This window comes from Carex rostrata, chromosome 35 (assembly GCF_964058835.1).
Source record: "Carex rostrata chromosome 35, lpCarRost1.2, whole genome shotgun sequence".
NCBI classification, from domain to species: domain Eukaryota; kingdom Viridiplantae; phylum Streptophyta; class Magnoliopsida; order Poales; family Cyperaceae; genus Carex; species Carex rostrata.
This window is the reverse complement of record NC_135952.1, coordinates 668,415-679,290: the sequence shown is the minus strand read 5'-3', so window position 1 is coordinate 679,290 and position 10,876 is coordinate 668,415. Positions and strand designations below refer to the sequence as shown.

The 10,876-nt window shown below is 40.5% G+C and overlaps 2 protein-coding genes across 3 annotated transcripts; both read right to left on the bottom strand.

Annotated features, from left to right (window-relative positions):
- Positions 1-56: 56 nt before the first annotated feature.
- LOC144549679 (fructose-bisphosphate aldolase 5, cytosolic) lies at positions 57-2,632 on the bottom strand. The gene is made up of 3 exons (XM_078298453.1): positions 2,483-2,632; positions 1,294-1,976; positions 57-603 (listed from the first exon to the last, which is right to left on the bottom strand). The coding sequence occupies exons 1-3, from the start codon at positions 2,508-2,510 to the stop codon at positions 241-243; spliced, it is 1,074 nt and encodes a 357-aa protein (XP_078154579.1). The 5' UTR covers positions 2,511-2,632; the 3' UTR covers positions 57-240.
- Positions 2,633-3,284: 652 nt separating this feature from the next.
- Positions 3,285-10,451, bottom strand: LOC144549249 (DEAD-box ATP-dependent RNA helicase 14-like). Of its 2 annotated transcripts, XM_078297971.1 has the most exons (8): positions 9,966-10,451; positions 9,074-9,229; positions 8,387-8,455; positions 7,044-7,313; positions 6,608-6,958; positions 5,747-6,024; positions 4,922-5,338; positions 3,285-4,623 (listed from the first exon to the last, which is right to left on the bottom strand). In XM_078297971.1, the coding sequence occupies exons 1-8, from the start codon at positions 10,398-10,400 to the stop codon at positions 3,450-3,452; spliced, it is 3,150 nt and encodes a 1,049-aa protein (XP_078154097.1). In that variant the 5' UTR covers positions 10,401-10,451; the 3' UTR covers positions 3,285-3,449. The 2 variants fall into 2 exon arrangements, with proteins under 2 accessions (XP_078154097.1, XP_078154098.1); XM_078297972.1 differs by lacking the exons at positions 8,387-8,455; positions 9,074-9,229; positions 9,966-10,451 and adding an exon at positions 7,457-7,979.
- Between the last annotated feature and the right edge of the window lie 425 nt (positions 10,452-10,876).

Genomic DNA, 10,876 nt, shown 5'->3' with positions numbered 1-10,876 from the left:
TATCTATAGAATAAAAACAATATCCCTACTTCTAATATAAGGAAAGAAACTATATCTGAAATCTAAATATATGCATTCAGTATATTAGACGAACCCAGTTCACATGATGACCATCAAAGAAATAGAGACATGGTCACTTCTATATATTCTTTATGAAATCCAGATATATAGACAAAAATAAAATTTACACAATTTTAAGGAAATTAAGTTAATTAATCAACGATCAATTATGACACATTTCTAGTACTTGTACCCCTTCACATACAAGCTCTCAGATGCCGCGGCATCGGTGCTTCCCCCTGCATACTTCCCTAATGTCGCCTCGGAATTCGCCTTGCACCGGGCCAAAAATGCTGCCTGTGCAGCCTCGACATTCTCCTTCTTACCAGCCCATTTCTTGATGGTGCTCTGTTGCAGAGCACGGCCGAAGGAGAAGGAGAGCGTCCAAGGCTTCAGCACGTCAAGTTTGTTCATTGCATCCAGGTTCAGTGTCGCTTGCTCCTCGCTTTGCCCACCAGATAAGAACACAATGCCTGGAACAGCGGGAGGGACGGTGCGTCGAAGAGCGGTTACTGTGTACTCGGCTATCACCTCTGCAGCAACCTGAAGTTGAGACAATTTTGTAATGGTGATATAAACGATAATAAGACTTCATATTGTTAGATAATTTATTTTTGTGGTCTAACAGTTTGATCATAGATAGGTTTTGTGGCCAATATTGGCTTAGATATATACTGCAAACACGAAAAGTTACTACTGTTTACATTGTATCACTATTTTACAAAGAGTGAGGCCACAGTAATTTGCAAAGAGTGAATAGGTCTGTGTTATGGGATTATATCTCCATTTTTAAAGTCTAAACATTCGATCATATCTGAACCAGTCAACATAATATCCATATAAATGTACTTCGAGACAATTTTACATTTTTAAGAATTTTTTACTATTTTCAAAAAGGTAGAAAATCACTACTTTTGAGTGGTTCAAAAATCTTTAGATCGAGTGATTTTCTACCTATCTAAAAAAAAATAGTAAAAAAAATTTTAAAAATTCTAAAAAAATTGGTTTTTAAGTACATTTTTATATAACAATATTTTTGAACGGTTCAGATCGATTGTTTGATCCATAGCACGGACCGTTCTGTACTTTGCAAAGTACCATAGCCCCACTCTTTGACAAATGTTACATGCCAACTACAATACTTCTACTACATTGATAAAATGGATATATGAATATATGATGATAGGGGATATAGCACAAACAAAACAAAGCTATTATGTTGTGGGGCCATACCTTTGGGCTATCAGAGCCTGGAGTGACCATGTTAGGCTTCAAAAGAGTACCCTCCAATAGAACGTGGTGATCGTTCAACGCCTTGTACACGGCTGCGAGCACCTGTTCTGTAACCGCAGCACATTTCGCAATGTCATGGCTTCCGTCAGTCAGAATCTCAGGCTCCACAATCGGCACTAATCCGTTCTCTTGACAGATAAGCGCATACCTTGCCAGGCCCTGCGCATTTTGTACAATCGAAAGCTCAGAGGGATCGGTCGGGCCTATCTTCAACACTGCACGCCATTTGGCGAATCGGGCCCCGGCTTCATAGTATTTCTGGCATCGGGCACCTAGTGAATCGAGGCCCTGGGTTGTAGTCTCGCCATTTGTACCCGCGATTTCTACGGTACCTTTGTCAACCTTGATCCCGGGAATGACCGAGTTCTCCAAAAGGAGGTCGACAAATGGCTTGCCGTCTACGGTTTTTTGGTAAAGTGTTTCCTCGAAAAGGATGACCCCGGATAGGAAAGGTAGAGCACCTGGTGCGGTAAAAAGCATTTCACGGAGCGCTTGGCGATTGGATTCGATGTTTTCAACATTGATGCTAGCGAGACGTTTTCCGATTGTGCCGGTGCTCTCATCGGCAGCTAGGATGCCTTTACCTGGCGTGGCGATGTATTTGGCAGTCTTGATGAGTTCCTCTGAATTAATTCAGAGAATGTTACTGTTAACAAGGTAAGGAAGAACAAATTTCTTGTTGGCATTTTTGGCATGTTATAATTATGTGGCACATAATCACAAATATAAAGTGCTCTTTATTTTTATTTTTATTTTATCTTAGCTTAGGATAAGTGGATAACATATAATGCAAAGAAATATAAATATAGCTTGCAAGTATGTTTAACCAAGATATCATTACATCAGACTAAGACAAGTCAAAAGGAATATAAATATATGTGTAATTAACACATTTCTTTTTGTTGTAAATTTATACTTACCAAAAAAAAAAAAAAACACTAAAACAGTAATAATCATGATAAATTGATGATAAAGCACACAGTTGACATAAGTTGCACTCATTTACTAAATAACCAGAAAATCATGATAAAATTAATGATAAGCCTAGCTTATTTTTACTTTTCTTTATCAAATTGACCCTACCATTGAAAAAGAAAATACTAGAAAGTGATTGGGTTAACAGTGTTACCTGCATATTTGCCAATGAAGGCTGACATGTTTTCTTTGTGAATTTGCTGGTCAATATAGAGAACTTCGCCGCAAAAGCAAAGCTAAATAGACTATTGTCTTATATAACCATAAAAAAATATGGAATATACCATGTGATGATGTGAATCTATTATGCCCAACTGACACGTGTTAGCAGCTAACCCGTTGAATCCTATCATCCCTGGATAAAGCAATGAGTGGTCCAGTGGTATCACTTCATACCCATGAAAAATAAAATACTTAGTTTTTCATGCAAGTAATATAAAAACATAGAAATAAAAGATAAAATGAGTGGTAAGGCTGTAGGGATAAATCTGATGACGTGAACTTATCCAGCGAGAATGTAGGGAGGAAATGAATTGAAATCCTGTGTGCAAAGCTTCAAGCGTAGGCATAGAAACAGGGCTAAGTTTTTAACAGAGCAGTTTTGACTTCTGCAGCACTCGAACTGTGAAATCACAGTTGCATTTCGATATGATTTATGTGCTACATGGAGTCAAAATTACTCTTTTAAATTCTTTTACCTGGCAACCCTAACCGGAAACAGAAAAGTGCATATGTATTTTCATGCACATTTGCTTAAGATAGTATTGAATTCATATCAACTAAAGTGACTCAAATTTTGAGTTTAAATTGAGCCTGTTTGCTTTGTCGCGAATATTAAAGAGGCCCAATACTTGGTTTGAGAATTTTCATGATAGTTGTCACATATCACCAACAAATGAAAGTTTTAACCAGATCTGCATTCAATACTTGGTTTCATCTCCAGTGGAAAGAAACAATGTGTCGCCATATTGAGGGATTCGGTAATATACATAAGAAACAGATTACAAAAATCCATACCAATTATATCTAATCAAAGATCAAGCACATTCACCAATAGCAAAATTCTTTGTAACATTAATTCAATAATTAAGCACAAAAACTACTCAAAATGCAACTACCCTTTAATCAACACCTGCTAGTATATCAACCCCTTCTTCCTCTCCTTCCTCTTCCTCTTCCTCTTCCTCTTCCTCTTCCTCTTCACCTTCAATTCCCTCATTATCCCCAGCATTACCACCATTGGCATCTCTCTCTTGATCACTGTATCCATATGGTGACCCTTGTTTGTGAGAATTGGCATTTCGAGAACTTTCAGGAGGCGAGACAGAAGCATGCCTAACATCAGAGACTAGCGATGAGTCTGCTTGGTCAACAGACTGATCACGACCGGCACTGCGGCTTCGGCTCAGATAGGGGCTGTTGCTACGACTAGGACTGTGACTCAAGGACCGTTCACGACTAGGGCTTCGGCTGCGGCTTCTGACATTGCCACGTAACTTTTTAGGATTTGGGCTAGCACTGTCACGGGTTATATCAGGGCTAAGGCTATGGGTACCGCTTCTACTTTTGGAAGGTGAATGGTCCCGTGACCTTTTAGGGTTAGGGCTTGGACTGCGGCTATTGGCATCTTCATAACTAGCACGTGACTTCCTTGGGCTACGAGATGGATAATCAGAATGGTCCCTCTTGGGGCTAGAACTATAATTGTCACGGGATGGGTAATCTGTGTGATTCCTCTTAGGGCTAAGGCTACGATTGTCACGGGGTGGGTAATCTGTGCGGTTCCTCTTAGGGCTAGGGCTATGATTATCACGGGATGGGTAATCTGTGCGGTTCCTCTTTGGGCTAGGGCTACGGTTGTTGCGGGGTAGGTAATCAGTGCGGTCCATCTTAGGGATAGGGCTACGGTTGTTGCGGGACGGGTAATCGGAGCGGTCCCTCTTAGGGCTAGGGCTACGATTGTTATGGGGTGGGTAACCAGTGCGGTCCCTCATAGGGCTAGAGCTACGGTTGTTGCGGGGTAGGTAACCAGTGCGGTCCCTCTCAGGGCTAGGGCTACGATTGTTGTGGGGTGGGTAACCAGTGCGGTCCCTCTTAGGGCTAGGGCTACGTGTTTCACGAGAAAGATAGTCAGAGCGGGCCCGCTGAGGGCTACAGATGTTACGAGGTGGGTAATCAGGGCGGGCCCGCTTAGGGCTAGGGCTGCGGTACCGATTATAGCTGCTATCCTTTTCACGAAGGACCTTGTCTCCAACCTTGTGCCCCTTCTCATCTCCCACATCAACTCCATTATACCTGTTATAAAGTATTACAAATTCAACAGTTCATTAGAGACACGGAGATGGACTTTGTTATTACAAGTGTTTCTACTTTGCCCTTGTCCAGATTTGACAAAATTAAACGTCCTATAGATTTATAAACATATTAAAAAAAATAATCCAAAATTCAAAGACAAAAGAACCAATTGACTTCCAGGACCTTTCAGATCTGGTTCTAAATGTAATCTCATCATATGCTATAACCAACATATTAATGCATCCAGATCAATGCGCCCTATGAAACACAAGTTATAAATAATGTATTTACTACATACCTTCCATTGCTAGCATATGGAGCACGGGAATCATAACCAACATGGGACCGACGATCACTGTCAAATCTCCCAACAACAGGCTCAGGTGCCCTGCCTCTACCAGAAAGATAGTCACTGTTTCTCTCCCTATCAAGCCCGCCAGCTGCAGCTCTGTTGGTAGGAGTATCAACAGGTCTCCAACCACGAATGGGGCGGGCTGGCCTCCTGCCACCGCCACCTTGCAATGCAAGTGCCCTCAGCTCACGTGGGACCCGCTGCTTAGCCACCTCAAGGATCTTGATGAGATCCTTGGCGAATCTTGCTTCCTTCTGACAGAAGAAGGTGTATGCCACGCCAGTTGCACCGGCTCGACCGGTACGGCCTATCCGGTGCACATAGTCTTCTATTCCAGTAGGGAAATCATAGTTGATCACCGTCCTGCCAAATACCACACACAGATTAGGAAAAAAGAACAGAAATGAGATGAGGAAGAAGAATATATTTGGAGCAACTTTTAAAAATGTCCATGTCTGAACAAAGTAAACCCCTTAAACTGCAGATTAACGAAGAAAAACAGATATGAAACAGAACTCCTTTAAACTGGAGATTAACTCGAAGACTAAACAATTTACTTTGCAACTTTTGTTTGTGTTTTTCTTATAATCTTCCAGATATAAGCAGAATTTAGCCCAAAAAATTTACATTTTAAAAAATAAAACTTTGAAAATCTCAGTTCTAAGTTTCAATATCAGTTATATGCACATCACTACCATGGTTGTTCAATTGGCTCTTGATATTTAAGAAAATAGATATGGAGTCTCTAGAAAATAAAATTATTTTTTTTACCTTATATCCTTGATGTCAAGACCACGAGCAGCAATGTCAGTGGCAATAAGGATTGGGGTGCGTCCAGAACGGAACTGGTTGAGCACCCGTTCTCTCTCACCTTGGGACTTGTCCCCGTGAATCACTGCCACTGGGAATTGCCGCACCAGATTGAGGGACAGCTGATCACACATGCGCTTAGTTATGCAAAATATCAGCACCTTCGCCCCTCTCTCCTGCGACCTCAATATCTGCTCAACCCTTCTTAACTTGTCTGTCTGTATTGTAACCTCCACATTCTGCGTACACATTTTTTATATTAGAACCAGTCGTCCATCACTTCATAACTCCTTTGTAGGGGTGTTCATTTGATCCGGTCTATTTGGTTTTCAACGGAACTAACAAATTTTGGATTAAATGATTCAGTTTTCGGGTTTAAAAGGTTCGGTTCAGTTGAATTTTTTTAATTACTTTGGTTTTTTTTATATTTGGTTCAGTTTAGTCTCGCTTATATCAGTCCAAACAAACCGAAATTTACTTGATATTTACTTGAACTAATTCGGTTTTCTATATTTAGTTCAGTTTAATCTCTCTTATTTCGGATTGACTGATAAATATCTTAATATTTATTTCCATGATTATTAAATGTATTTGTGTATGTATTGAGTTTTGCCCTTTTGAAATTTAATCTCTCATTTTTGTTCAACCAATTAAACCGAAACTTTCTTAGTTGTTTTCGGTTGACAAGTTAAATTCAATTGGTTCGGTTAGATTTTTGAGAACCGAATAAAATTTTGGTTTGACTATTTTAATTTGGTTTTACATACCGACCATTTGAAAACCTCAACTCGTTTGTAATGCTTGAAAGAGTAATAGACTTGCCTGAGTGATGTTACTATTGGCTACAAGCTCATCAACACGGCCAATGTTGACCTGGACAGGACGCACAAGCAGATCCCCAGCAATCGCACGGACCTCCTTGGGCCAGGTGGCAGTGAACATGAGGGTTTGGTGGCGCTGTGGCACCTCCTTTATGATCCTTCGTATTTCAGGCTCAAAACCCATGTCCAGCATCCGATCCGCCTCATCCAACACAAGGTAAGACACCTGGCGAAGGCTCAACCGTCGCATCTCCATTATGTCCCATAGCCGCCCTGGTGTCGCAACCACTATGTCGACCCCGCGTTCTAGGGCTTTCAGTTGGGGTACTTTTGGGGCACCACCATATAAACACTGGTTTCAGTTGGAAGTTCAGCAACTAGCACTTTACAGTGAATGGTATGTACTAAATTTGGAACGGGGAAAACCAAACAAATACCGTGCAAGAGATATGTGCAGATCGGCTGAACTTCACAACCTCTGCTTCAATCTGAGTGGCGAGCTCTCTGGTTGGAGCAAGAACCAGAACTGTGGGACCCACTCTAGGGTCATTGCGCAACCGCTTAATGCGAATGAATCCTGGGAGGAGGTATCCAAGGGTCTTGCCTGAACCCGTCTTTGCAACAGCTACAATATCATTGCCCTCAAGAGCAATTGGCCATGACTGTGCCTGGATTGGAGTTGGATATGGGAACCCAGCTTGGAGTAACTGCTCAAATTCATAAAAAAAACACATAAAATCATGTACATTGCATGCAGATAATCGAATATTTAATTTAAATAGAAGAATATAAACAAAGGGAAAAGGTACAATTGTGCTGTGGTATGTTCCAGAAGTAGTTAGTTAGTTACCAGCTCCTCAAGGAAAAAGGTGTGATTTTGTTTGCCAGAACGCACATCATAGCAGTTGTGAAAAGGCTCTCTTTGTTTGGTGGACCCGCATGACAGCGGCTTGCATGAAAGAGGGTCCATTTTGAGTGGAAATGCCAACTAACAGTACTCAATGTTAGACCCCACTCATACTGACGTGAGCCGTGATTGTCAGGAAGTAGCATTTCTCAAGCAGGAAGAAATGCCACGATATATACAATACATTTCCATGTGGCATGTAGTATAGAACCCGACAGTTGTGCTGATATGCAGCCCAACTGTCAGGAGCTAGGCATCGAAGCAGGAAACTGGGATCAACTATGACCCGTGTATGGCAGGTCAGTTCAATCCTTGTCAACCCGTTACTAATGGGCCGACAATTTGACCAGGAAAAATTGCAGGGGGGGTATAAGCGTTAACTCCACAGCCGCGCAATTGGCCACAGATACAAATCCCAGCAGATCAGGTCAAGGCAGGCCCACAAGCACAGGCCAGGCACGGACCCAAAGTGAATGGGGCCATCCTGAACTGTACGACATTGGCTCCATCATGGAGCAAATATCGCACCTGGGACTGACATAGATGCAAAAGAGAAAAAAAGAAAGATGAAAAAGAAAGAACTCAAATTTTACAGCGAAGATAATTTCAACAGAATTACTCGTCCAGCCTATATATATATTTATTTATTTTAATATTATAATCTAGGATAAGGAGTCAATGTGACAGGCATATTGGTTTGATATTATCTGGTATAATTAAAGTTAAAGAGGATAAAATGCTATAATCGAAATTGACTGTACCATAAAACTTCAATTCAAAACAATAAAAAAGGAAACTGATAAGAATAATAGATTGAAGTTTTTAGTGTGCTACTGAAAGATAGGAGCAGCAAAATGCAAGAAATATAAATACCTCCTTAAGTATCTCTGGTGGTAAATTAGCAGAATCAAATGTAGGAAATGGCGCAGGTACATTGTCACCCTAAAAAAAGATTATTAAGACCACTAAATATTAAGAAAAATCATACGATAAAATTAAAATGAATACATACAAATGCATAGCATTTAAACATGTTGCTCGTTGATGTAACAACAATAGATCTAGAGTGAGGCTATGGTGCTATGCATATTGCACATTGGTCTGTCCTACGGATTTGTATTTTTGTTTTCAAAGATTAAATAGTCAATCTGAACCTTTCAACAAAATGTTTGTGTAAACATGTACTACATTTTACATTTTTAAGATTTTTTTTACAATTTTTTTAGATAGGTAGAAAATCACTACTTTTGAATGGTCTAGAAATTTTAGATCTAAGTGATTTCCTACCTATCTTAAAAAATTATAAAAAATGTATAATTTGATCTGCAAGTGCAATTTCATATGTAGATGTTTGGACTTTGAAAATAGAGATATTGATCCATGGTACAGACCAATATGCCTATGCACAATACCGTGGCCTCACTCATAAATCTAAGTTGAGCTTCTTACTTAGAGCCAACATTCATAACAGAGATGACCAGTAGAACCCAGTTCCAGTGTTGGTAAATCCATTTTATGGAATATGTAACAAGTGCAAAAATACAAGTACAAGATACGTACAATAACAATAATCTCATGCCGCTGACGGTATACTTCAGCAGACCCGGCATCTACCCCTGTCGAATAATCCCTCCTGCTGCCAATAGATACAGCTCTAGGATCCCGTGCATCGTTTAGACCATACACATCCATGCTGCCACCTCTACTACCTCCTCCCTATTATCAAAATTTTAATCCTACATGATCTTAATATAAACCATATATTTCACACACATTTCTCCCATAAACACTATTCTAAGAGTAAGGGTTATGGTGTATGCTAAATGTCTATCCTACATTACTTTCCATTTTGGTGACAGCTCCTACTTCTAATCTGATCAATAGTGTACTTATGAGGAAGTTTGATGGTATAGATCAAACAATATTATGATAATATCAAGTGTGAGGCTATGGTACTATGCATAGTGTGTATTGGTCCGTACTATGGATCAATATCTCCATTTTCAAAGTCCAAACAGTTGATCTGAACAACATGATCTCCATATGAAAATGTCCTTGTAGATCAAATTTTACATTTTTTACTATTTAGGTAGATAGAAAATCACTTGATCTAAAAATTATAGACCATTAAGAAGTAGTGATTTTCTACTTATCTAACAAAATAGTAAAAAAATATATATAATTTAATCTGGAAGTACATTTTCATATGGAGATCGTGTTGAACAGTTTGGATCAACTATTTGAACTTTAAAAACGAAGATATTGATCCATAGTACAGGCCAATCCACGCTATGCATAGTACCATAGCCTCACTCCAATATCAGATCTAACATTGTTTATAAATACTATACTATAAATCTGCTCCACATCCCCCCATCCAAAGGCCTCCAATGCTTTTCACACTGAACAAATTTATTGTGAATATGAAACTAGAAGCGAAAAAAAAAAATACCTGATGAAAGGTTTTGACGCGAGGTGCGTACCGATCGTCAGCTTCATCAGGGGAGTAGCTTCTTCTCCGGCGGCGATCCGGTGCTGCCACGGCAGCCGAGGAGATTCCCCGGCGAGCGGATTGCGGGAACGGAGGTGGAGAAGGGAGCTGTTCTTGCAACGGTAAGGGTCGCTCGTACTGCGTCACATCCGTGTCTGGATTCCAGTAGTACAAGTAACCCGTGCTTCCATCTACTAAACCTCGCCATGGTTTAGGCAGAGATGGATCCTCAGGTGCGTAACGAGGCGTTGCTCTACCAGCACTCATCTCCTGGTGGTGCTCTTCTCGTCGATCTCGATCGATCGAGTGAGGAGGAGGAGAGAGCACAAGAGGAGGCGCAGGGTACTTGCGTCTCTTACGAGCTAGGGTTTCAAAGCGGGGAATTGGGGCACGCATCTATCTATCTAGGTCTTTTTTACTTGACCTTGCATTAATGGATTGGTGCCTATTTGTTGTTCTTTCATACTCTCACGAGTATCGCCTCACTACCTAAATCCGCATTCCTAAGATAACAGAATATTTAAGTTTGAATCAAGACCGTCCAAACAGAATCTACACGAACATTGAAGAATCATTTCCGACCCGAATTCTGATCGGACGGTTCCAATTTAGAAAGAAATATTCTGTTACCTGAGAGTTATTATTCCTCACTACCGGCCCTAGTAGACGAATTCGTATCCTCTGAGATATCTCAAAATTTGCGTGACTTTATGGAAAATTTCAACCGTTTAAATACGTTCTGCACGAATCTCAAAGCACACGTACTACTGACCCCCTACATCACCCCCGGATAGACACCGGACACGTCGGTCACGCAAAAGTTGAGATGTCTCAGAGGATACGTACTCTAGTAGATCTATTCTCACGGTCGA

Coding starts and splice junctions, on each gene's coding strand:
- LOC144549679 (XM_078298453.1), bottom strand. CDS start 2,510: ATGTCAGCCTTCATTGGCAAATATGCAG. Junction 1,977..2,482: donor CTTCATTGGCAAATATGCAG/GTAACACTGTTA, acceptor GAATTAATTCAG/AGGAACTCATCAAGACTGCC. Junction 604..1,293: donor CAGGCTCTGATAGCCCAAAG/GTATGGCCCCAC, acceptor TCTCAACTTCAG/GTTGCTGCAGAGGTGATAGC.
- LOC144549249 (XM_078297971.1), bottom strand. CDS start 10,400: ATGCGTGCCCCAATTCCCCGCTTTGAAACCCTAGCTCGTAAGAGACGC. Junction 9,230..9,965: donor GCGTCAAAACCTTTCATCAG/GTATTTTTTTTT, acceptor TTTTGATAATAG/GGAGGAGGTAGTAGAGGTGG. Junction 6,959..7,043: donor CTGCACATATCTCTTGCACG/GTATTTGTTTGG, acceptor AACTGAAACCAG/TGTTTATATGGTGGTGCCCC.